This window comes from Buteo buteo, chromosome 19 (assembly GCF_964188355.1).
Source record: "Buteo buteo chromosome 19, bButBut1.hap1.1, whole genome shotgun sequence".
NCBI classification, from domain to species: Eukaryota; Metazoa; Chordata; class Aves; order Accipitriformes; family Accipitridae; genus Buteo; species Buteo buteo.
This window is the reverse complement of record NC_134189.1, coordinates 11,474,536-11,501,889: the sequence shown is the minus strand read 5'-3', so window position 1 is coordinate 11,501,889 and position 27,354 is coordinate 11,474,536. Positions and strand designations below refer to the sequence as shown.

At 43.9% G+C, this 27,354-nt stretch overlaps 1 protein-coding gene across 4 annotated transcripts in view; it reads right to left on the bottom strand.

The window, feature by feature from the left end:
* Positions 1-5,559: 5,559 nt before the first annotated feature.
* The window catches only part of DENND5B (DENN domain containing 5B), a 119,199-nt gene continuing 97,404 nt past the window's right edge, over positions 5,560-27,354 (bottom strand). For all 4 annotated transcript variants that reach the window (XM_075050945.1, XM_075050946.1, XM_075050947.1 and 1 more), the window contains 12 exons: positions 26,956-27,108; positions 26,354-26,432; positions 24,448-24,529; positions 19,258-19,386; positions 17,774-17,895; positions 16,596-16,741; positions 14,761-14,879; positions 13,389-13,576; positions 11,652-11,734; positions 11,362-11,488; positions 10,379-10,553; positions 5,560-9,520 (listed from right to left, as the gene is read on the bottom strand). In XM_075050945.1, the coding sequence (XP_074907046.1) occupies positions 9,337-9,520; positions 10,379-10,553; positions 11,362-11,488; positions 11,652-11,734; positions 13,389-13,576; positions 14,761-14,879; positions 16,596-16,741; positions 17,774-17,895; positions 19,258-19,386; positions 24,448-24,529; positions 26,354-26,432; positions 26,956-27,108 (1,587 nt within the window). In that variant the 3' untranslated portion in view covers positions 5,560-9,336. The remainder of the gene's footprint in view (positions 9,521-10,378; positions 10,554-11,361; positions 11,489-11,651; positions 11,735-13,388; positions 13,577-14,760; positions 14,880-16,595; positions 16,742-17,773; positions 17,896-19,257; positions 19,387-24,447; positions 24,530-26,353; positions 26,433-26,955; positions 27,109-27,354) is intronic.

Sequence of the window (27,354 nt, the reverse complement as noted above, 5' to 3'; positions counted from 1 at the left end):
CTCCTTCCTCCCCTATCTTGCTGCTGCTTCCATCTCCTTCCCTTCCTAACCCTTATTCTCAGCACAAAAGTAAAAGTCGCTGAGAATCCCCCTGCTTATGAAACCTGAAAGGAGCAAGGTCCAAGGGGCAGAAGGGCAGCCCAGGAAGCTCTTCGAGGAGGGACCTCACTCAGTAGCTCAGCCTAGGACGTCGCCAGGAATGTGGCCAGCTTGGATGGCAATAGAACCAAACAAGGCATTAGGCTTGCAGTGCTTGAGAAAACTTGCTAGTAGCCCTGCATCGCTTTTGGCTGAAAACTTCCCAACACTTCGGACACTTGCAGGAGCTGGTCCCATTGCAAACAGATTTAACCGCCAATGTCAAAGGAAAGCTTCATTCGGCTACAGGCCAAGTGCGAGTAAAAGACTGATGGATGCAGGCTTTAGCTGGCAAAGTGCTTCTGGTAACTACAGCCTGGAGTGGGCTGTGGAGGGGAGAAAAGGGGCATGCCTATACTGTTGCCTTGTACTGCTGGGTCCTGCTCTACCATGGAGAATGGGGTCTCAGATTTGCCCACAAACATAATCCGTGATACTGGGCTGGGTGGGATCTATCCAGGACATCCTGCACTTAGCGATAAGACAAACTGTGCTGTTCACAACTCTACCCAGAGTCAACAGCGGCAGTCTTCATGGTCAATCTCCTGCTTCTCAGACACTGTGTATTGCCACTACTCTCTTCCAGGGTACCTTAACCAAAGAGATGAACACAAGGCTTTTAATATCTTCATTAGCACAAGCCTGGCCCTTCACAGAGATAAACGTGTACTTAAAATGCTGAGATCACCTAGAATAAACTCTTACGTGTGAGAGTGGGACTGGCTTAAATAAATACTGTGTGTTGAAAGCAGCAACAATAGTCACTTTATTATTTTCCCAAAAGAGAGTTGCTTCTCTTCTGTGCACAAACTAATAGGTTAGCAGACTACAGTGCTCGTGAATGCCTGTCTGAACTCATCTGTTTTAGGAACTTCCACTGACTTCAGCAAGCCATGGTGGATCAAGTTGTATTTGCACTTCCTAGGACACACATTTCAATTGAAGATCAGCTAGTTCATTCCTCACTTCTCAGCATTGTGCCAGTTAAACACAAATGACTAAGCCCAGAACAGCTATCCTATTTCTCACTGATCACAGCTACCCACACTACCCCTGTCTAGCACAAATTCCTGCTGACATCTGAAATTCTTTTCTAACAAAGTCCACAAAGAGGATAAATTAAATAGCTTCTCTGGTCTGCAAGTTTTTCATAGTTCTCCTGTGTTCCTGTTACTACGAATGGAAACCTTTTCCACAGGTTTAAGAACATGAAACCTGGGTAGAACCATGGGGGGCTGTTTCCATTTACGTTCCCTGAAGGCAGTTTTTCTGAAAGTCATTTTTTTTGGGGGGGGGGGAATATCCTGTGCACCACACCCACTTTCAGCCAGCTTCATACCATTTCTACAGTCAGGAACCACAGACCATCTGCAAGAGGTTTAGATCTCAGGCAAGCCAATAGCCACACAAATTCCAAGCCAGTGGGTTCATATTACACAGTCCGATTTAGAGCACATCCTATTTATCTCATGGAGTAATGACAGTTCAAAAGCTGCATGTGTGCAAGCAGGTAAACTTAATTCAGGTGAGAGCACCGAGCAGAAGAAACAGGCTAAGGAGACTTAAGGAAGAGTTCACAGCTATCTCAAATACAGGAGCACAGTCTTTGGGCTGACTTCCCAGTTCATTTGAAATTAATTCTATGCCTTTTTACAACAAACAATAACAAAGATGATTCTCAGTTGTACTGACCATTTCTGACTACTATTGGAAATCTCTTGCTAGCACTTCATGTGTCTTGTACCATGCATTTTCTGGTACGGGTGATGATCTATTTGGGCTTGCAATGAGCAGGGGCAGGTTATGGGGCAGACAGGGGACTAGATTAACTTGATATTAATAGATGGCTCTACCTCCTAGAAGAGCTTTGGACTCGGGATGGAAAGCCAGGGAGACTTGCTCTTGCAAAGCATCTGTTGCAAAGCATCTTTTCCTCCCTTTTGGTAGGGAATTGGTTGCCATCCTCACACAACAGCCAAGCAAGTATTTCTATGCATTTCTGTAGTGCTTAATCACATTGCAGCTATTAACCATAATCACTGTATTGTAGTTAAGTATGAAGAAAGCCTGTTCTTCTGTCCTAATGATTACAAAACTCTCTAACCATTCACAACTAGACAGACTTGCACATGCCCACAACACCACAAATCAACAGGTTTTACCCATGCCTTTAAACTGGAATTAACCACAGATGAGACCTCAGGCAGGGTACTTCTGTCACAGTAGCATCAAAAAGCTGCTCTCAGTCACACACTGATGGACACTGGATGAGCAGTTGCTAATCCCAAGGCTGAACAGCCTAGATTGGCAAGGCAGAGACTGGCTGAAGCGAAGTCCCACCACTCCGTACCTCAGCTCCCTAGCTGCAAAACGGGATACGCCGTAAGAAAATTGCTTAAAGGTCTCGATGGAAGTCAGTGAGAACTAGAAACTGAAGCCACATTTTCTGGTCTCTAACCTGTGCCTCTGTAAGACAAATAAGGAATTTGTCTTCGTATCTGAATTATTAATCTATTGTAAAAAATACAACTACCTCCGTCCATCACCCTTAGATTTCACTCTTGTAAACTATTTTTTGATGTGTAAAGAACATGCTAATATATCTCTTGGATGCCTTTGAAGAAATGAGCTCAGTATGGGAGGACAGTGCTGAGGGGAATATTCATGATTAATGCTAGCTTAGCCTCCACAAGCTGCCTCTGCTGGACTTCTCTAGGGATAATTAAAAGCAGCCAAGTGAAGTTTTTCGTCGCAAGGCCTACTGAAGGAGCCCATCTCTTCCCTCTGGCTGCAGAGGCAGGGTAAGGAAAATGGCTTCCCTAGGCTAACACCAGCCTTTGTGAAAACCTCTCGCTGAAAGCAGGAGAATGCAAGGATTGCAGAACACCAAACCCAACATCTGGCTGCTGTTGAGGGAGGAGTTTAATTTTATTTTAGTTTAGGCTTGTATCAGCTGGCCATGGGAGCAGGAGAGAATCTGGCACTGAATGTGCTGTGCGAAGATTGGGATGTCTCTTGCATTCTCCATGCCTGCCTCTTGCTGGGAGAACAGAGGCCCTGTGATAAGCGTTTGAGTTCCTCAGGAATTACATCTGCTGCACAGTCCCACCAAAAGCACTCTGCAAATAAAACTCAGTTGTTCACTTGTTTAGCACTTCACCCTACAGCAGGGCTGGAACACCCAAGGCTGCGTGAACAGACCACTCCACGATTCACCCATTTTAACTTGCTGCTCTGGCCAGGTCTAAAAGTAAATGGATCATTCAGGGAAAGGGTCATATAAAACTAAAGGGTCTGTACTGGGCAAAGGAAAGTTATTTTCCACAAAGAGAAAGAATTATAAGTGATGTCTATCTTCTACGTTTACCCCTTGTGCAAGACAAGTAGACTTGCACAACTCTTGGATACAAGCAGGAGGAACAATATCTTACATATTACTTTATTACTCATATTGAGTAATTGGTATGAATACTTGAGCCTCTCTGATATAAACCACAATTATTTTACATTTATGGATCCCACTGCATTAATTATTGAATGATAACAAGGTGGTCACTAGATCACATGACAATGAGGTCCTTTACAGCAACGTCTTTTGAAAAATATGATGCAGGTAAGGATCGGGGGGGTTTTGGCTGTGGGGTTTTTTTTCCCTTTCTCCCTTCCCCTCTTTAAGACAAAGGTGGGCTTGGTTAAAGGAGGAAATAATTTGTCTGGTTGCATACTCTTCTGACAGAAGAAGTTCCTTCAGAGGCGCTGAGATGCCCTGCGAGGTCTGCAGGGGCCCATTAAAGCGTTGAGCTTTCCTTGCAGAACTACAGCTTTCCACTGACAAATCAGCTCTGCAGTGGCTTCAGCAGACAGTTTACCCTAACCAACCACCGAACAGCAGACCCGTACAGAAATTTTCCCATTCCCTTCACATCCTGTGCTGAGCTCAAACCAGCTTATACATGTCTGATGGAATAGCAGGAGAGAAAATAGGAATGTCAGCAATGAAATGCTCCCTGACTGCAGTGACAGGAGCCTCAACCTCTGAGGGGATGGCATGACAGACGGGGAAGCAGCTTCACTCTTAACTTGAGCACAATTTGTTCCAACAAGCTTACCTGAAATGCTGGAAAGGAACAAACTAGATCAGTGAGTTATTTCAACTTGTACCCATGTAAGTTTTCTCAGACAGTTTTCTTCTACTTACCCTTTGCAGAAAACATTCTAGTTGCCAGACTGCATCAAGGACAGCGCAGTGAAGAGGAAGTTATTTGCACTTCCTCATCTGGACAAGTTTAGTCCTGCTTTACTTCAAGTACTTACTGCCTTTAAGATGTCAGATCCCACTATCTCTAATTTACATACTTAAGCCCAACACATTTAGTAAGGAGGTGCATTAAGTATGACCACTCCTCCTATTGAAATTTGACCACAAGCAGCTCTATGGATTTTATTCACATTTATGGGATCCTAAAATTTTGCTGCTACACTATTGATAAAAATCAGTATCAAACGGTGTATTTCAGGATTCCCACATATATGGTCCCAGGCTTTTGAGCCTTTCAGTCCTCTCCTGAGACTCTCTGCCTTTTCAAAATCAAGAGTTAAAATGAATGAACAGACATGCCCCACCTCACACACATATGCAAGAACAGCATTTCAACTACGCAGTTTTCAAAAATTGTATTTTTGCCAATTCCAGCAGAGCTAGAGCTGGGAGGGACAGGGTGGGGGGAACTTCCGAAAATCCAGTCCAAATTAGAAAGGCCTTTAATTATTGAGCAGGGCATTTCACTATCATTCTTTTGCACCTTTTTTTTGTTGCAGGCACCCATCTCTCTCTTCTCTATCAACTTCTCTTCTTACGGGACATTCTAACTGACAGACTGGAGGGCATGAGTTTCATTCCAGCTTTTTAACCCTGAGTTCAAATATCAGAGCAACCCATGTCAAGAGAGGAAAGAGACCCTCAGCTGCAGTTAATCTCACGCTTCCCATTTTGCTGCCAACAGGATCCCCCCAGCTTCTTCCCACTCCTCCTCATGCACTCCAGATACTAAGGGAGAGCAACCCAGGCTACCTAGCAAACACCACCCTGGTAAGAGCTAAACTTCACTGCAATCTCATTTCTTCCCTTCAATCAGCCATGCTTTCCCCCTAAGCCTTGAAAATGAAGCACTGGTCAGGCTCGGCACAGTCAAGACTTGTGTGTTGGGGAGGCAGAAGGGCAGGTTTTGAGAGCGGACCCTCACACCCTCTCTCCCCCTCTTTGCTTCAGCAAGTTCCCAATACCAGGAGTCGCTATCAGCTGAATCATTTTGTTTGACTATTCCCTTTACAAAACATGCCCTCCAGGTTCAGATCAGCTCTTTGGCTTGAGACACGAATCTCTCGGTTCCTCTGCAAGGAGAAAGTGACACCAACCATTATTCTCACAGTTTTATTTGTAAAGGACATAGCATGAAAAGCTGTATTTCAATGTACTTCAAAACCTGAAAAACCCATGTCAGTTTGTGGTATGTATGTTAAAGTGCTTGATATAACAATACTTTTACTAATGTCGTCTTGAAAATAATCCAGTTCTTATTCAGTTAGTAATAATGTAAAGACAAAATATACTTAATGGAGACATTTAAGGATCATCTTAAGCTATACAGGGCACATTTGTACATTTCAAGTGTAACATACAGTATTTCCCCTTAAGATGCGCACCTTCATTTGATTGAAAGAAGGAATTTTCTCAAATATGCCGCTGCACAACTATTCTAAAAAGACATTTTTGAACAATGATATCTAATTACACAAACCAACTTGGAATAAACATGAGTAGGTTTTTCACTAAACAGTAGAATTTAATTTGTTTCAGAGAATTATAAATACATATTTTGTACATAGCGAGGCATTTGATTCTCTGACTCCCTCAAGTTACCATGCTGGATGTTAGTATAACAGGACTATGCAAACTCAGACATCTGCAGACGGGTACTAGATAGGATTTTTTGTGTTGTTTAAAAGCAGATACCAGAGAGCTTTGGTCTTTTGCAAGATTCCCTTTCTCAACCAAAGAAGGTGCTTTAACACTGAAGTAAAAACTGTGTTAGCTTAGAAGAATCCTGATGGGTTTCTCACCATTCTAGTGGGTAGAATGATTTCTGTAAACCTTACAGAAAAAAACCTCACAGTTTCCAATAAACAAAAGTAGTCTACTAAAAAAAATAACCATATATGGTAGAATAAAAATTCACTACAAAGAACCATACTCCCAAGGTTGTCAAATAACTAGTCTTCTAGGAATCTGAGGCACTCAGGTGTGCCCCTTTCAACGTATCTTGGGGTGTTTTATTGCCTACAAGGAAATATTAGACATACACAATTTTTACTGTATTATTACTAATATGATGTGAAACCTGACAAAACCAAACGAGTCAACACTTGCTGAAAAAGCTGACGTGAAGTTGTGTTAAAGTTAAGTGCTAAAGGTTCCTTAATGGAGTTTGAAACGGGGAAAGCCCTGTTTTGAATTTTAAAATTTCTTAGGTTTTGACTTACTTTAACTTATGAAAGACTTTATGTAGTTATTGCCCTTTTCTCTGTGTGTGGTTTATTCATCTATGCTTGACCTTTAGAGGTGCCCACATTTCTACTTTATCCTGCTTGCACTTAACCTGTGTCATGTTGGGTGAATATTACAACTGTTTAAGTCATAAATAGTCTTTGGAGAAGTACGCAGCAGTATACTTTTGAGAAATATCCAGCTAGCAAATGCAGATGATGCTGCAAAGAAATCCAAGGACTAAAGAGGTTATTATTTCAGTAAAATGAAAGTCACTTAAACTGGGTTGGGCGTGAAAAACTCATGTATAGCAGTCATTAGACATAAAAGGCCTGAGTTGTAATAGAAATCAAAACATCCTAAGCAGTCATTACCAAATAATGCTGCCACATGGTTTCTGTTGCTAAATGTATAATTTCTTGATAGAGTTAAGTACTAGGGACACATTTTCAATTGCTGCTGAAGGGTTGTCATGCATCTTCTGCTGACTTTAAGCAGAGTTGCCTGGCCACACAGAAAACCCTAACACCCCAAATTTCACATTTCTGGAAATGTAAGGGAGATGTCACACAGCTGTGGGGTCTGGCTACTAACTCATGACACCATTCACAGCCCTTATGTTAGTTACTCACAGTAGTGACATGGCAGCGCTGCCTCCAGTATTTGGGATGAGTTTCATCAGTTTAAGGAAGTACAAGCCCAGGAGGAAAGAACGGTTATTAAAAGCTGGAACCCTCATTAAAGTCAATGACTCCCTGACAGTGTTATTTTACTTCTTAAAACCAAAAATCTTCTATAACATAAAACTCTTCCTTCTAATGAAACAAAGTCACATGAAGAGTTTTCTTCTGGCTGGGAATATGGAATATGACATGAAACTTTGACACCAAAGTGAGTGCTGGTATAAGAACTGGACAGCAGAGGAACCACAGGAAAGTAGAGAAGCTTGACAAAAGGCAGGTGAGAAAGCAAACTCTAATTTTCATCCTCTTTCCTTTTCCTTAGCTCTCATCCCTCTCTCCACCACATGCACACTATACTAGACCTGCTACTGCCCACCATTCCCAAGTCCCTCCTAATGCCACTTGAGCACAGTGCAAGGCAATACACTTACAGTACCAGTTAGGGGCCTTTCCCAAGCCACAGCTGACAGTGAGACGTCCACAGAAATCCACTGACGACATGGCCAAGGTCATAGGGAATAAACAAGTGAAAACAAACACCTGTATTTAAACTAACCTCCAAAAACTAAAACCATATGAAGCTAATTATGCCCTCAGATCCTTCCAACTCCCATCCACAAGAATGGAAAATACACTCTGTATTTGCTGCATGGTATCCACAAGATGATTTTAAGATAATCTCTTGTTAAATTTTTAGCGTACAGGATTTTAGTTGCTCCCAGTTCCTCTTCAAGAGCTGTACCTATATACACACGCTGTATTACTAACACATTAACTGGAAAGAGTGTAGGAGAGGAGCCTCAAAATACCAAAGTAGATTCTTTTTTTTTTTCTCCTTTTGCTTCATTCCTTTTTTGTTTTGTGTAGCTGGATAATTAAAAAAAAAAAAAAGTAATCAAAGATCCTGTACTTCCCAGGAGTACGCATTCTGCGGGATAAAGGAAGACTCATAACCTGTCAGCATTTCAAAACCAGCTGATACAGTTCAGAAGCACAGCAACATCGGTGTTTGTGGCTCTACAGCAACGATTCTTCTCAAGTATAGCAAGAATTTGGTATGAACCAAATTCCTCAACATGGAGAAAATAAAAGTCATCCACAACACAAACTGGCTGAGGGTGAGGGGAAATAATCAGAACATCTAGACAGGCAAGGGACACACTGAGTGAGTCAAGCAAGCCATCGTTCCCCATCTCAGGCTGCAGCAGCACCACTTAAACAGGTCTCATACTCTCAGGCTCCAAGGCTGACAGCAGTCCTCCTCTCCAGTGTTTAAGCATTTCAACACTTGTCTCCTCTTTTGGAGATCAAAAGAAGTGACACAAAAGACCTTACAGAAAAAAAATGACAACTCACAACTTCCGTGCATGGAAAGGGTTGAGTCTTCAAACAAAAAACTAAGAGAGACCATGTACAGTAGGGTAAAACAGCATATGCTTACAACATTTCCAAAAGTGAGACAATCACAATGGCTACATAAGGATATTTGCTGTATTCATTTGCAATACCTGAAAAAAGCCCTGCTGAGTTTGCGCTGTATTTACACATTGATTGGCTTCTTCCTTGCAAGCAAGTAGCGGCATCCCTTCCCACCTCGGTCCTTCCCTCCCCCAAGTCCTTCCCCTGGGTTTAAGCTACTCATAGTCAGAACAAGAACATTCAGTCTAAGAAAAATTTCTTAGAGTAATATAATTTCTTAAAGAAGATAGCATATTTACACACATCTAACACATGAAAATACTCTATTTTATACTAAATTTCTGTTTCAAATAAACTACAATACTGCATCTTAGCTTTCGGCAGCTTTAGACGACAGTCCCCATCGGGCACAAACTGGGCTTCCCACTCCCCACTTCAACCAGCAGCTTTGCCTTACAGTGGTGCACTACCATTGCGTTCAAGTCCTGACAGGTCTCCAGTTGTGGTTTGCTTGCTTGGGAAAGGAATAATGAAGTTCTCAGCAAAGCCATGCTAAACATCCACTCCTTTAACGAGCGATCCTTCTAGGACGATGTTGAAATCTTGCAATGTCTGTAGGACTCGGATAAGGGAGTTGACAGTCATGCGGTCCCGTAGGAGAGCATTCTCCTCATACATCCTTGTAATGGGCGGGCACTCTGCCAGCAGTGGGATCCACTGAGAGAGCAAGTGGTCCCTGCAAAGGGTATGAAAGGAATTATTTTAGCACCAAGTACAACAGATCTCAAACTGAAATTCTTCTCCAAGAACACAACCCAAAACGTGCAGTCTCTTTTTGCAGGTGATGCATGTTGTTTGCAAATAGAAGTTTCCTGTGTAATCACAACCCTTCATTTTGTTAGTAAAATGCAGGTAACTGAACATACTGTAGGAAGGAAGATGCAAAGGTATCAGCAGAATTGGACAACTGACTTTGGAAGAATTCAGCAACATTTTCAGATCAGGAACAAGGAAAGTACAACTCAGGAAAAAACAATAGACTGTTTCCCAACTGTTTTTTCAGGTATCCAGACAGACAAGTCAAAAATGGTACTTAGTTCTAGACATACCAACTTTCACCCTCCAAAATACAACTAAGCCCCCCCCTCCAAGTGCAAGACAGAAAGCATCCTATTAGGAAAGAAAGATTAATCTAGAACAGTTTTGTCAAAATTGTAACAGACATCCCATTTTCATAGGCAAAGTGATTCAAAGAGGGTTTAGAAATGCATCAGCTCTTGCAAAGGAACTCTGCATTCCCAAAGCCAGCACTTCATCAAAAATACAATTTTAAGACAGATTTTGTACATATGACTGTCAAGCTAACAGTTATAAAAGAGCTCAAAACATTTTTTGCAGTTTAGACACTAGCCATGTATCATTACTGCTTCTTTGCTCCAATTTTTCATGTAGCATTTAAAGCTGCCTAGAATAGGTACTGGATAATAGATAGGTATGGGATGTCTTAAAATGGAAAACTAAAGGCAATAATAGTATAAAGATATTCTTCTAGTCTAATGCAAGAAGACACATCTAACAAAGAGCAGTTAGGTACCTTGTCCCCAGGCAAACCAGAATTTGGAATTTGCCATCCTTTCCAATGTTTCTTGGAGCTGTATTGATGGCATTCACATAATGACAGAAGGTTTTGCATGAAGATCTCTGAAGCAAAAGGGCCTCCTCATTGTCTCCAATCTGGTCACTGGTTTCAAAATAAGCAACAGCTTTCTCTGTGGTAGGGAGAAAATCAGAACGCAGTGAGCAGAAGTACTTCATTGTGACATAGAATTACACAAGGGAATCCTTAAAAAAAACAACCTGCTGAGAGCTATTGCACAGTTTATATGTGGATTCCTCACTCTGAAGACCACAGGTAGGTGGTGATCTCCACCTTTGCTACACAGCAGTGGTCAGCAGACTGGCTGATGTCTAATACAGTTGGGTAACATCAAGGAGCCTCACCAGAGTACCTGTCAATGGTTTCATTGTAAGTGATACCATCAGCTTTGATTTTTCACCTTTTCTGAGTAAGCACTTATCCTCAGGCTAAGTATCTCAACTTGTGAGCACGTTTTAAAGGAGTAAGTACGTCTTAAATTACCACAACACAGGCCTACAGGTGAGCATCACCAGCAGACCAGTGCAGTGATTAGGAGAATTCTCATAAGCAACTAGCAATGTAAACCTTTCACTCCCTGCCCTTTCCCAGCTCTCCCCTTAACATGGATTGCTACTCAACCCCAACCTCCAGCCTACCTTCTTTCTGGGTAGAAAAGCAGCTGTTTGAACATTCATCTATGAATAAATGACTAGAATTTGAAGTGCTTTTAAATTTTTGCACAGATTCACACTCTTCCCTTATATAGACTTTAGTATTTGTCATCTTCCATCTTGTTTCTCATTGACTTTAAGCAACCTGGAGCCGGTGCTAGGCGGGAACAAATGGCACCCTAGCTGACGAGAATCCAAGATCTGTGCATGAGTAGTCATTTTGCCCTAATCTTGCTGCTTCTGCCTCCAAATCACACACCATCTTACCTATGAAATCCCAGATGAAGACATTCTTATGAAAAATGCGAGCCGATTTGAATCCATGGTGGAAGACCTGCTCCAGTGCTGCAACCAGACCGTTTTCTCCACACAACAGAATGGTAAGGCTCCCTCTCTGTGGGAAAGGGAGAGTCTGTAAGTACAGCTTGCCTCGTTTGTAAGCCAGAAGCTTCAAATCTAAAGGTTAACAGTCTCTACTGATATTTCAGTTCCATTTGTTTATAAAAATATTTACATGCATTGTAGATACCAGACAAGTAATGAAAAGTAGGAAGTACCTCTTTCTCTGGCTTGTGAAAGTGTTTCACAATATTGTTCACGGCTTCCCCGATTCCCTCCTGGATCTGTCCTGCATTAGGCTCTGTGAAAGCATGGAGAACATACTAGCTGAAGATACCAACTTCAAAACATTCACCAAATTCTCATGATGACATAGCTTGAACTGCAGGAATTATTCTGTATCTTTAACAGAGTTCAGGCAATCATTTATTTGGGTAAACCTGAGCCTTAATTAGAAGCAACTGATGAGCAACCCTGGAATAGTCAAATAAATCACCCTACTTAAAAATGCACAACCCAAGGATCTGGCTTGACAAATATTTTATTTGAGTTAATCGCATCTTGCTCATCACATAGAGTACAGCAACCCTCACACGAAGAGGCATGGGCTGAAAGGTTGTAGCCCAGTCATTTGACTCACTTCTACATGACTGAGGCCAGAAAACCCAGCACTCATTAATTCCTGACTTGAACCCACAATGTTTTGTTGAGTCAGAACAAGTATCTATTTTAGGCACACGTCTAGTCATTGTACCAGTGTGAGGGGCCACAGGCAGAGAATATAACTTACTCTTGGAACCATTAGTAAGGAATGTTCTGTGTTAAAATGTATGCCACGTTTCTGCTCTGAATCTGTTTAGCTGCCTCTGCTACTGAATCATGCTATGCCTCCACCTGCTACCATTTCATCTTCCTATGCAGGTACCTGCAGAAAATTATCTAGTCCCTCATTCACTTTCCGATTAAAACAGATTGAACTTTAAAAATTTCATTTTAAGCAGATGTTCCAGACTTCAATCACTTTCATAATTTTCTATGAGTCCTTTCTAGTTTTTCAGACGTATATAGGTTGCTATTAGCTTCTCCTACAGTTGTTATTTTGGAAGCACAGAGTAATTCAGCATCGTATTAGTACATGATGACCTCCAGACTCTTTGGCAGGTCTAACACAGAGCCTCAGGTAGCTCACAAGACAAATGAATTATTGGGCCTTAGCATTCTCAGACCTAAGGAAACATTCTGGTGCCCACTCCTCCAGGTAATATGGATTCACACATGTGAAGAACTACAGTGGTCCTGTGGTGGTTTTTAACTGCTGCATTACTCCTGGAGGCTAATCTTTCTTTGCTTGACATTTCAGCAGTCATGTCCTCTAATTTTACATGAGCTGGACAGATTTATGAACAGGATCTATGCTGTACTCATCCGTATGCTTTAGCAGAGAATGCCTCATGTGGCCCTTACAGTCCCATGCCCTGCTGTAGCCAGGTGCAGTTACTCATAAAAGCTAATTTTAGGGACGTGAAGTTGATGTCCCCTAGGGTCCCTCTGAAGATGTGCTCCTCCAGAAGGCAGTTCACAGCATCTGCATCAGGCTCTGAACTGCCCTTCAGAGAGGACTGTCTTCCCACTGATCGCAAAGTGAGCTGGGAAGCTGAGCAGCATCAGCTACTGCAAATTCTGCTGCCTCCTCCTCCCTCATATCATATCTCCATGCTCCAAGGAAAGAGATTATTATCTCTCAACTGTCAAATGGGGACATTGAAAGAGGCAATGTGTACAGTCACAGAGCAAGCTGCAGACACACAAACCAGGCAGGAAAAACTCATCAGCTCGCAGCTGTTCCTCTGCACCAGGCCTTACTTGGGTAGGAGCTCTCCTGTTCACAGGAGCTTTATTTCACAGCAGTTGCTGCCCCCTTCTCTAGGGTCCTGGGGAGAAAGGAAAGGACTTACTGGTGTTCTTCCCTGTGAGGGAAGTGATGCTCAGTCGTCGAGCCGTGGTAGGAGATTTCTGCTGGGGTGGGGTACGGCACTGCTTTCCCAGCTCTTCGTCAGGCGTGGAGGACACCAGCTCTCCAATGAGTATTCGCTCCAAACTGCCATCGTCAACACCCTTTCCCAGCCATCGCCCGCAGGGAAACCTGCCATGCAGCCAGCACAAGCACAGGTCAGCCACACAGGTAGTCCAGCTTGATCTCAAAGTCAGAGGGACAGCTAGCACCCATAAACACTGCTAATGGGCAGGGAATACTCTGTAGCCAGAAAATTTTCACAAACCAGAACTCAGCAGGCAGCATCCCCTGCATCACAACTGATAGGACCAAACCGGAAAACTACATTCACCTCCATCCTTAGGAAAAGGGAAATATGCAAAGCTTGTATGAAAGCACGGGACAACATAAAGTATTACACACATATTTCATGGGCCACATCTTGATTTCTGCCAGCTTATTTTTCACTTGCAACCACCACTAATATTCAGTCTTTACAAATATTGTGATTAACAATTAAATCTCCACAGAGTTCCCACCCAACTGAAGCTGTGACATCTCCTCATACTCAAAGCTCACCTCACATTTTATTGCTGTGCTTTTTGACCCCATCCACAGTCCTAATGAAATCCATGGACATGCCCATACCCCGGGTGCTTGTACTCCGTTTCCTCCTATTTCCACCATACACTGTGGCCGACCCTGAGCTCTGGAGCTCACCTCTCTGAATTACAGTTTTCCAAGTCAACATTTTAAAAAAAATGAAGTCTGCTCAGCCAGATGTTTTGTAAAACCAATGATAGGTTAGGAGATAATTTTGACATGAGGTAGGTACTCAATAGAAGATTAAGAAATCATCAGAACCTTTTATTTTCTTGTAATCCAAGTTTCTGTACATTTCTTATAGTACTTAGACATCTGAATATTTTTTAAAAGAAAAAGAAACCAAAGATTTGCCCTGAACTATCATTCCAGCTCTTGGGGGTTTAAAGAGTTCATTTGTGCACAATTTTACCACACTACTTTAAGTCAAGAGATTTAATTATTAGACACAAACATATGAATCTCTTCAAAAGTATCCATACTGTCTGTCCTGTCTCAGAGATGCAAAGAAAATCCTACATTCAAGTCTCATTTAATATTTATCACATTATCTGACTTCAACTAGCGCTTCTGAAATGAGAGAACTGGGGATGGGGGAGACCAACCCAAGCCTATCAGGTACCCAAATCAGCCCACAGTGCTCCATCAACTGAGGAGAAGATGAATGCCGCCTTGCTTTCTCTAGATTTAACAAGAATTTCAGACAAAGAAAATTAAAACTTGTTGCTTACTTGTACGTGTGTCCTGTTATTTCATTTCTGACCATGACACAATCAACCAGCCACTTGGCTAGTAGCCCTGAGTTGTCATGACCAATCTGAACGGTTGTCAGCTTCCCTAAATTCTGGCACTGAAATGAATAACAGTTTTTACTTAATTTAAAAAAACAATAGACAACCCCCCCCATGCACACACATGTATGTTTTTATTCATTTTCCTTTGATTTATACAGCAAGTATTTTCAACCAAACATGCAGTGTTTTGAAAAACAGAATAATTATTTTAAGACAGGAGAAAATAAAGACCTTGAAATAAAACTATTAAAAGCTTGTGAAAAGATTACATTCTTTGTTGTGAGCATTTGCTCTGAATACTTCTGAGAAGTATTAATTACAAATTTCTGAGCTAAGGTGATAAAAAGGTGTGCTTTTGTAGAAGAAATAGATCTTCAGTACAAACAGCTTTTCAAAAATGCATTTTGAGCATACTGACCTCCAGTTGACTTACTCTACACTATGAAACAGTCTCTAGATCCTTTATTATTTTCAAAGATCGACTTTCTTATTGTTGGGCAAGACAAAAATCACTAACATGAGACTCTTAACACCACAAAGAGACAGAACAAGGAAAACCAGGGACTGTGAATTCCAGTGCAATATGTTAATTGTAGGTGGGGCTGGCAGCAACATCTATTAACGTCACCTAACACTTCCCTTGCAAGACCTTGGTTTTCATTGCTTCTAATACTGCCAAACAAGCAGCTCGGGCTGACATTTTCCATAGTGGGTGGCTACCCAAGTTGATATTTTAGAAAAGATTCAGCCAAAGGAATAATCCAGAACAGTGTTAGTATGGTCCTTAGAAATGTCTAAATATGTTCTTTTGCTCGTTAGAAGCCTGGAGATCTTTTCTACAAAATACTAATATCTGAATGAGGCAGCCATTGTATCATGGAAAAATCCTCTCTACCTCTGTCAAAATCTACGTGTATGTGGCAAGAGTTTTTGGGTTTTGGTTGTTTGGGTTTTTTTCACTATTGCTGTTGAAGATCAGTGTGCATATGCTCAATGGATGCAACTTCAATTTTAGTAGCAGGTTTTCCTACAAAATCACTCCTTACTGGATATGGTACAGCCCGGAGCTACAGCAGCCTGATAGGGCTTTCCCTGCAATTCCTGCTACCAGCTGCTTTGGGGTGGCAGGAAGCCAACCAGTAATTGATGGGTGGGAAAGCAGAGGGCAAAGCCAGGTAGTCAAACACAAAGAGAAAACCACAGCAAGCACGGAGAAGAGAGCCCGATGGGGATGGTGGCTTTAGGGTTTCCCAGGAGTAGCACCCAAAGCTAGGAAGTTGAAGGGCTCAGGGCTTAGACTGGCGGTTGGAAGGAAAGCAGCAATGTCGGCCAAGGAGCTGGAGTGGGAAGAGAAGAAATTTGGGACTGGCCAGAGGTTGAAAGGGACCTGGGTGGTGGTAAGTGGGAAGACAGATTGAAAGAAGGGAAAAGAAACTTGGAAGGGAAATGAGGAGTCAGAAATGAGCCCTGAAAGGGAAAGTTAGGCAAGGAGACTTGGAAGGGAACGAGACATGGAAATAGACTGGCTAGGTGAGAAGAGGAGCCCTGGGCTGCTAAGCAGTGAAGCCTGTGATGAAAAGTGGTGTGTGCTCACAGGAAACTTTCATCTAGCACAGGAGGGGCAGGCAGCACTCTTTTCCTGTGCGTATCTGAATGTACAGCAACCTTGAAAACCTGGACAGAATCTTAGGACAATAAACCTTCACCCAACTTGTGTTAGTTTGGAACCACGTTTCAAACTGAAAAGCAAAACGTAAAGAGCACGCACTCACCTCAAATGTCATTTCTAGGTGGTTTTTAGGAATCTGCATTACGCCTGTATCCCCTAGTTCTCCCGATACGCAAATCCAGGGGTTTGACGTGGTTATTGCATTGCTTAGTTTTTTGATGGGAATTATCACCGACCGGTACGGGATCACTAAGAACAGACAAGGAACACTAAGTTAGCCTTAACCTCTCCCACCCCCCGCACTCTCAGCAGCAAACCGCGCCTCCCCCTCGAAGTCGAGCTCTCATCCCACCCCTCGGCACCCGAACAGGGGGGAAAAAAAAAAAAAACAACCTCCTCCTCCCTTCTCCCTCAGAACACCCCGCCACAGACTGGCGGAGCGCCTCAACGGCTCGGCGGCGGCGGCGGGCAGCGCGCGGCGGCGGCGGCGGGCAGCGCGCGGCGGCGGCGGGCAGCGCGCGGCGGCGGCGCCGCACGGTGGTGCTGTAGCACCACCGTGCGGCGCCGCCGCCCCGCGCTGCCCGCCGCCGCCGCCGGGGCAGCGCGGCCCCCCCGCCCCCCCCGCTGCCCGCCGCCGCCGCCGGGGCAGCGCGGCCCCCCCCCCCCCCCCCCCCGCCATGGTCTCCCCCTTGCTCACGGGGTCCTGCCTTCTCCGCGTTGCCCAGTGCTGGAGAGACAAAGAATCACTTTCAGATTTCGATCCGGTCTCTGCTCTCCTTCTTACAGGAGAGGAAGGGAGAGGGAATCTTTTTGGCATTTAAGGAGAGACAAAAAGAGATTTAAAATACACAGCAGAGCACAAAGCGCCTTGTATTTCATCCTCCAAGACCTGCCTCTCCTTCTCAGTCTGCGGAAAGCAGGCTGTTAGGATGCACACTTAGCAAAGGCCAGAAAGAAGCATTAGGATGTAGAGGACTTGTCTGGGAGGGAAGATGAAAGAGACTATACAGCCCGGTGAGGAAAATCAAGTGCTACAGTGGCACTCTCTGCTGATTACTCTCCTTTGTGCAACGCTCTTATCCAGAGCGCTCCCACACAACCTTGGCTCTTCAGCTGGTTTCCCAGAGCAACCCCCAGCACCCACGAGCCCAACAGCAACAACCAAGGTTTCCAGATAAGGGCTCAGCTACTCAGGCACCAGCAACAGCAACATCGTCTCTTACAAATCATGACGGCAATGGATTTTTATTCAGGGGGAAAAAAATTGATTCTCCAACTCACTGATTGTGGTGAAGACGCTCGTGAAGCAGAAGTAATCCACGGCGTTGAGCGAGAGCAGGTGATACAGAAACTGTTCCCGTTCTTCTTCACAGCGCAGGAAAGCGTAACGCTTGTAAAGTTTCCTGGTGGAAACAAATACATTGCTTTTTTTTTGTTGAAAAAGCACCATGCATCTGAAAGGGTGTTTGAATCTCAAAACACCAAATGAAGAGTTGATCTTAATGGGAGATTTCCCAGCTAACATAAGCTGCTAGAAACCCACAGGCAGCATTTACCCCCTATGCTACACGTGTTTTACAGATCACTCTCAGCTCCACGCTACCACAGCAAGGCTACGGAGTTGATTTCGTTCCAGGATCAGTTTTGGTTTTGCTGCAAAGCACAGATATAAACTAACACTACTCACAACAGCAGACCTGAACCAACATACAGCAACCTCATTTCTTCCCCGTATCTTCCCACTGTGGAATAGCCTTGTCTAATGACCTAATCTTCCTTCTGCTCCATTCTGAGACAGACAAAAGTAAGGCGGCACCAACCAGGGAAGGCACCAAGCAGCAGCAGGCATCCTCCCACCACTCTTTCAGTTCAGTGAACCGAGTGTACATCATCAATGCCCCAAGGCAGTGCAAAGGCACACCAGGAGTTAATCTGGCCCCTGCTATGAGAAAGCACAGAGCTTGTGACACTGCCTGTAGCACGAAGGCAACAGACTCCCAAAAAGCTGCTGAGGTAGACAGATGTAGATGAAATTCAGGAAAAGACAGGTCTGCCACCATGCCGTCAGCTGATCACCCAAGAGGTGACTGTCTCCAGCTACTCCTCTTTCTTCCTGTTAGCAGATTTGAGGATTTGGTAGCTTCTGGCATAAATCCTGTGTGTAAGTCATCACAGAGCCAGAACTGCATGCAATAGCTAGGACTTTTCCTTTTCATAAGGTTTGGGGTTTTTTCCTAAATGCATTGCTTTGGGAAAATGAAGTCGGGGAACATCTACACGGGCAGATCCTTTAAGTGCCTGCACTTGCAAAAGGAGGCAAAGCCGGGGGAACTGCTAACTGGGCGGGAGGGCCGGCCTCTAACCCAGCTCATTGGTAGTGAGGATGGGGGCCTGCATTTGACTTGAGTCAAGGTAATGCAGGGCTGCTGTGAGAAAAGGGGCATTCTTGCCCCTGCTGCTTCATTTGCACAAGATACAGTGATTGTGGGGCCACGAAGTGGCTTGGATCAATGCACTGATCTGACCAAAACCTAACAACTCCTTCCTGAAAATTTTGATTCATTTTTCATGCAGGTGAGCAGACTTCAGCCCTGCTGGGTGGGCAGTACCTCCTCCCCCAGCCACCCTCTGCCCTTCAATCACTTCTAGCTGGAAACCACAGTATCCAAACGGGGTGCCTGGCTGCACCCCAAGCCTGCACAGCACCTTGACACACCACTGAGGGAGATGTGAAAGTGAAGCTTTGAGAAAAAGAGCCAGCTCACTTGGCAAGTGCCTGGTTGGAAAGCAGCTGCTTCAGGTGCTGAGACAAAAGCTTCTTCTCCAGAGAAAGTCTTATCCAGGCTCGGGCTCGCCCCACATCAGTCTTTATCTCACTCATGTTCTGGACGTGCCTGAAACGGGTGGGAAAAAAAAATAATAATAGATGAGTCATAAAAATCCTACATGCTTCAAATGGCAACATCCAGTGTGATGCAGCAGCTGAATTGGAAAACGTCTCCTGACATCATTTCTAGAGAAAGAGACCCCCAGCAGTGCTCCACAGAGCCCTGCACTGTGGCACTGAGACCCTCAGCAGCCCCAGGCTGGCCCAGGCACATGGGGCAGCCCTTCCCGGGCACAGCGGGTTGCAAACCAGACACACTACAGCCCGAATCAGCTGCTCTGTGTTCTGGCATTTGCTTGGCCAAGGTGAGCAGGGGTAGGTCTGCTCATCCCTGCGTTGCGTGAGGTAGATGTCCTCATGGACACTGATAACAGGCTTACAAAACGCAGCAACCTTGTGAGACCCAGTTATATCACAGTCATTCCCTCGAGCTGCTGACACAAATGGGTATGTCTGGGAGGGCAGAGGACAAATACATATCTTAAGAGTTTCTCCAAACCACGATCTACTCTGAAGGCTCTAACCCCTTGATGGCAGCAGCAATGTGAAATCTGAGAAAAAGAGCATTGTTGGGGCAAAACCAGTGACAGGCAATCACAAGCAGAATCACATTTTTAGGGGTATAAGAGGCCCTCGTGTAAATGATAATCTGAACAGCCCTCCACATGCTTGGTCTGTAGGAAAGCAGAACTGTTCCATAGGAGCTTTCTTCTATGATTTTGCTTTTCTTTTTTTTCAAACTTACCATATTTCAAGTGTGGAGAATGCCAGAAACCCTAGTTTTAGAGCGCAGTGAGCTTTAGAAGAGGAAGAGAACTGCCATGGCAGGGCGAAGCTGCTTCCAAAAACCCCCCACTTGGTTAAATAAACAGCAAGAAAAATGAGTAACAGTTTCCAGCAGGGGAAAGAAAAGGCTGCAATTTCTTAATTTTCACGCAGTTAACATGTTAAGTGCACAGGCAGTTCAGACCTCCAAACCTCCATGGCAGGTTCCAAGTACCATCAGCTGAGTCTGAACTGATCTCTCTTGTGATTTACTTTCCTGCTCCTGCATCTTCCTTGCAGGCCCTCCGTGCATTGCTGAGTGTTAGGGAATGTAGCAATATTTACTCCAAAGAAAATCCAACAAAGTCATGCTGTGACTGATGCTTTTTACATTGACTAGTACAGTCTCACTGTCTTGTGCTTTCCCCCATCTGTTATACCCAAGCGCGTGCTTTGCGTTATATTTAGATCCTCCATTATTTGAGGAAAATACTCTCTTGTTTATAGGGCTTCTAACATAACAGGACTAAGACCTTAGGGGCAAATTTGCAAAGTACAACTTAGCGCTGTCCAGAAATACATGTTCGCTCTGCACAAATGAAGTGGATACCAGACATAGCTCAGCAACACCGTTCTCCGCCACGCTGACCTACTCAAATTCTCAAAATACAGGTCTACTTTTGCAATCCAAGCTGAGGTGTCTGTATCACACGGCTCTGTGCTGTACATCTATGAAGCACCATCAGGAAGAAACAATCAATAGGAGTAACAGTAGCTTGCCAGTGGAAAAACCTAGGTTACTTAAAACCCCCTTTAAAAAAAAAAAAAAAAGAAAAAAAAAAAGGAAAAAAAGATTATTTTTTTTTAAAAAGGAAGTTTCCTCCTGTTTCCTAATGTGACACATGGGTAGTTCTCTGATGGACCAGATGAGAAGTACTACCTCTCTGTGAGCTGTAAAACAGACCCAGGAGGGCACATTACACTCACAAGTCCTTGCCCTTTCTGAGTAAACTCAGCAGCCTCCCCCTGCCAGCAGCGATGCCTACCAGCTGAATCAGTGCCGAGAGCCTTGCTCCTGGCACTGGAAAGCCCTTCCCGGCTCAGAGCGTGGCAGCCAGCGTTAGACCTTCCAGCCCAGACAGCTGGGCACATGATCCTGAGTCCCTGAGAAACAGGATGTGCGCTACACTCAACTACATTGTGTTGAGACACTTTCCTCAGACATTTCAAGTCTTTTGAGATGGGAAGATCAAAGCACCGACTATCATCTCCCTCCCTTCCCTTCCCCCCCCAGTGCTTGGCTTGGATTACATCTAATATGAAACACTGAGTAGAATATGTTATTTTCCTGTGAGAAGATTCAAGAACAGATGGACTCAACCTTATTCCATGCATGCTCTGTACCTCTTCATTACCTGTTTCTGGTTCAGACCAGACTGGCATTAATTGTGCATTTGGGAAAAATAAGGATCTGCCACCACACGGCTTGCCAGAGACATTAAAAAGATTCAGTAATCAGTCTTGGTGTCAGCAACAGTGGACTGTAACAGAACAGAGCATTCGGGAACTCTAATTTATTTCACTCTCAGCTGTGGGAGTCAGAACAGCTCTTTTTTTATCGGTGACCTAAGCATAAGCACTGTATGCTCACCATCGCACAGCAAACTCTTCTTGTCAGAGCACTGAACAGCAATTTCAATGCAACTCCCTAGGTTGGGACTTGCTTTTAATCCCATTAGTAATAAAGAAAAATCTATTTACCCTGTCAAATGTAAGCCTGGGGTATGGTGAAACATACCCTCTGCAAATAGCTGTGCTGACAGAAGAGGTTACAGCTGCTCAGTATCGCCATGCCCCCGAGGATGGTGTGCGTGCTCCCCATCCCAGCGCAGTCAGAAATGAGCTGTACTAGCTCGTCCCATGTAGGTAGCAGGTCTTTGCTAACCCAGCTTCTTTCGACTGCAGCAGGTTAAGCATCATAGCCATGGGCTCAGCACCTGGGGCTTGCATCCTCCGCTGCAAGCTCCCCACGGGAGGGGAGGCATGACATGGGCATGAAAGCAAGTGCTGGTAGCAAGGAAGAGCTTGCCTGAAGGGGAAGGACCCGAAACTTGAACCCAGCTGGACCAAAGGTTTCGGGGAGTTGCCTTGGCACTGACTGGTCTGGCTGGACGTGCAGCGATGTGCCCAAGGGGTGAGGCCATGCTGGAGGCAGGCTGCAGCAGGAGTCTGCCAGGGAGCTGGAAGAGGAGTGGGAGAGAGACTCCAGATCCTCACCCCAGGGGGAAAGGCTGAAGGGCATACCCCCAAACACACTTGTGCAGAGAGTCTCCATGCAAAGAACCAAAATAAACATCTTGAGCATCTTCCTTACCACATCTAAGATGCCTGGCTTTGCGAGGGAGGCAGAGGACACACCACGTTACCTGTAGCACAGGCTCATCGCACATGAGAGCGTGACTGTGATTCAGCCCTGCTTTTGAAGTTGTTTACATAACCTTGCATGAGCCATCAAAAACAAGCTGTGCTTAAGGCAATGCTTAATCCTTTAGCCATTAGTTCAGTTAGCACCGCAACCCCGGCAATTTAACAATTACCCATCCTTCTAACTTCAGCATAAATCTGTGTGTGCAAACAAATATTAAGCAGCATTCCTTCCAAGCAGGATAAAGTATGCCATGAGATTATGGATGACAAATTCAACTCACCATCTGCCCAGCACTGTCTATGACCAGACATGTTTGTGGACAATCACGAATACCCAAGATACTACAAATAGTAATGTTCTGCCTCTGTACTTTTTCTCTGAAAAGCAGCTGAAACACTCTTGTGATTCAAGCAAGACAGCTCAGATCCATGCTGGGCTTTCATTGCTCAAGTGGAAATACATGGAAGATGAAACCCATGCACGCAGCAGCGAGCGCATGCAGCCTCCTCTGTCAGCAATCCCCTTCCCGCACACGAGTTTCCGCTCTAGATCCTCGTTCATCCCTTCCTCAGACTGACCCTCTACGTGCCTGTCAGCCTCACAGGACTGAATTAAGTAAATAGCTGCCACATCCCATGAGAGGGATGCTAAAATGACAGACACATGTTCAAAATGACCTCTTGGCATTATACTCCTAATTACACTGTATATATTCTCCCTCCCTCTTTCGTGTGTTGTTTTAGCCTTATGTGGCATGTCATAATCTTTGAAATCAGAGCACAAGACTTAAACTACATAGCATCAGACAAAAAGGTTGCACACTGCAGGTGGGAAGCACAGTCATTTTCTTGCAGAAAAGCCTGACTAATCTGTGGGATCTCACAAAAGAAAAAAAAAAATCTGTATAAACACGCATGGTAAAAATCACATCACTGTAATCATGTTTTTGTGAATTAACTACAATTAATCTTATTTCTACTATAAGATTTTTTTGCCATATTTTTACATGGAAGAAGGACATGGTATTACAAGAAACAATACCCATGTTGCCTCACACATTAAATTGCTAGCAATTGCTAGCAGTTCTCTACAGATGAGCATTATTGCATTACTCCTCCCCTCTTTTCATGGCACTTTTACCGCACTGCAACGCTTAGCCATAGCAAGTGAAGTGTCAAAACAGTGGCTTGACCTGGCAGTGGCTTGGTGGAAGAGATGCCCTGAAGAACAACTGCCTGGTGCTGTCACATCAGCCTCCACCCACCTCTTCTTACTCTCTCATCCTTCCAATTTCCAACCAACACCTTCTAAAAAAGCACTCCAGAGCCAGGCTATGATCTCCTACAGAGCACGTGCCCTTACTTCACATTCCAACTTTAAACTCACCCAAATGCTAGGTTTGACTACATTTCTGAATTCATATATTTATTACTATTTGTCATAAAATGTTAATTGAAAAGAAAGAATATTGCTCAGGCATTGCAAGCAGGTTTTTATATCCCTTTGCTTTGTGTATCAACTGTATTTGCCGCATCAGTAATTTAAAACGAGCAAAAAGAAACAAACTTGAAGTACCAAGGAATTCAACACATCTGCTGTTAATTGTAGAAGTTGGTTCTATTGCTATAAGAACTCCCCGGGGAAAACAAAAACCCCAGTAAAACTTGTGTGTTTTTCATTGTCTATTAGCTAAAATAAATGAAGTAAACATGAAAAAAAGTTTTGTAAAATAAAAAGGCAAGACTTTGTAGATTTGAATGTGGACTAAGGGGAAGGTTTAATTCTCCTTAGCCTTTGTAAACCCAAAGCTAGTAAGGAACTTTACCTTATGCTATACAATTAAAACCACAATTAAAGCTTTAGGAAACTGCGTACCTCATATCTTGTATCAGGGAAACCCTCAGAGTAGGCAGAGTAATTCCTGTATCAGACTTTCGTCTTTCTGTTCCAACAGCAACTACAATGGAGAAAATATACGAAGTTAATACAAAATTACAGTAATGGTCTGCAATGCATTTGTTTTACATATAGCTGAAAACAATCTTAAGTGGCTGGTAACTGCAATGTTTCTGTGCATTATCATTAACTCTATCCTGAAAACGTAGAAGCAGACAAAATTAAAAATGCTTAATACATTACCTATTCCTTCCTTAATCCAGCACTGAACTTGGAGATTTAAAAGCTTCCTTTTACGTATGTGAAATGCATTAACATAAATCTGTATGGTGATGAGCTTTATTAGTAATATGTTTTTATGGAAAGCTCACAACTGAGAAGGACGAGATAAAATTAAGCTACAGTAGCATATTCGATGCTAAGAATGCCAAGCATTTCTGTGCTCCGCTACCCTGATCAAACTGCTTTGTGGTGACACATTTTGCTCTCAGGAATTTGTGCCTGCCAGCCAGATTGCCTAGCGCATTACTCATTGAAGATTATTGAAATATCTTTTCATGAGCAAGACTAGTTTGTCCATAGATGTGTCTTTGAGGACTGATCATACAAGTTACCATCTGCATGATCTGGAGGACTGGAGAGTCTTTGGAAGATGACCCACTAAAGTTCAGAGATTTTCACTACAATACCCAGCAGAAGACCGTAGGCAGGGAGATCTCAAGGTCATCAGAAAACCAACGTCTCTCACAACACAGAAGTGATTTAGTGATTGTAAAGGGCCAAGCCAAAGCATAAACTGAGCACCTAGACTGATGGATAGAGATTAATTACACAACTTCTGAACTGTACTGTCCACCAGTATAAAGGTTTATTGAACATGGAGTTATTCACATTGGGATTTGAGAGACAGATTGAAAGAAAAATGTCAGCTGTCTTAGCCACAGCTCCACACCTTCAGCTCCTTCAGAAATCACCTCTTGCAGAAGCACTGCTTCTCACACCTCACTCAGTGCTAGTTAAAAGGGAACAAAGGCAGTGAATAGACATCGAGTGATCTTCCAGACAGGGATGTCATGGTTTAACCCCAGCTGGCAACTAAGCCCCACACAGCCACTTGCTCACTCCCCCCAGGTGGGATGGGGGAGAGAATTGGAAGAGTAAAAGTGAGAGAACTCGTTAAACTGTCTTTATCTCAACCCACAAGGAAAGCAAAAGCTGCGCACACAAACAAAGCAAAACAAGGAATTCATTCCCCACTTCCCATGGGCAGGCAGGTGTTCAGCCATCTCCAGGAAAGCAGGGCTCCATCACGCCTAATGGTGACTTGGGAAGACAAAATGCCGTAACTCCGAATGTCCCCCCCTTCCTTCTTCTTCCCCAGCTTTATATGCTGAGCATGACATCCTATGGTCTGGGATATCCCTCGGGTCAGTTGGGGTCAGCTGTCCCGGCTGTGTCCCCTCCAACTCCTTGTGGCCCCCCAGCCTCCTCGCTGGTGGGGTGGGGTGAGGAGCAGAACAGCCCTTGGCTCTGGGTGAGCACTGCTCAGCAGTTACGAAAACATCCCTGTGTTATCAACGCTGTTTTCAGCACAAATCCAAAACATAGCTCCATACTAGCAACTATGAAGAAAATTAACTCTATCCCAGCCAAAACCAGCACAAGGGATAAGCATGTTCATTTGCCTCCAACAATGTCAATCTATTTTGTCCAGACACCAAGGCATCCTCATAATGATTATGAAAGGTCTCAAAACGTAAATGTGATACTAGCAAGCAAATACACCAAAAATCCTGCGTGGTTTCATGTGGCTGCACTGTTCCTCCCAGGCCCAAGTTCATTCACTGTGATGGACCCTTCATGGAGTCAACTGCCAAGTACTCACCTGGGGACTCTGCACTATGCTCTTGCTTCTCTTCTCTCTCCTGGTACTGAAGTAAATGGGACCACAAAGCAGATTTCCCCTGAAAATTGAATACGTAGTACATAGCTTTAAATAAATCAGGCAAAACAAAAGAGGCCAGTGAACACGGCAAAATTATAGGATGGCATTTCAGTGGGCCATATGTTCAGGAGTGAGAATCAATCCTTCTCTCTTGGGCCATGAAGCCTCAGGAAGAGGAGAGGACCACCTCACTGACCTAGCAGTCATACCACCCGCCTTGTTTCTTTGTCCTCTCCCTGGATTTCCCTTCTGAAGGTTGAAAGACAAGAAACCGAACACCTATTTGACAACATCATTGCAATTTCCAGAGGTACCTCTCAAACAAAAAAACCCCAAGCCCAATGAAACACCCCCCCCCCCCCAATCAATCCCCCCAAACTCCCCAAGCCCTCACAAGATATGAACCAGGGACTCTGAGCCCAAAGATATCTCCCACTTTAAGTTGGAATGACACCACTGAGTAGCAGCTTAAATGGTACAGACGACATTCAGTATTTGCTAGAGTACTGTATGCACAAAGTCCTGAGTTTCCAGTTACCAACCTGCTTGACCTGCAGACCATGGCTCCAGATTCTTTCTAGCAGATCACAGAGACTAGCAATCAAAGTATTTTCCTCCAGACCTGTTATGTTGGCTTCTCCATGTCCCAGCTCAACTGCTTCATGGCCCATCTTCTCTACCAACATGCGTTTAGTCTATTAAAAAAAAAATCCCCAAAGGTTTCTAAGAATGTTATCCAACAAGGGACGGAATTTATAGATGAGTTTACTTAAACATGCTTAATCTAGAGACCATCACTAATGGCCTGACCAGAGAAACTTCAAATCTCTTTACAGAGATTGTAAATTAAAAAGAATAATTAAAAAAAAAGTTTACACGATTACTCCATACTGTCCTATTTCCATACCCTTTATCTATTGTCCTATTCCTACACTGTTGAT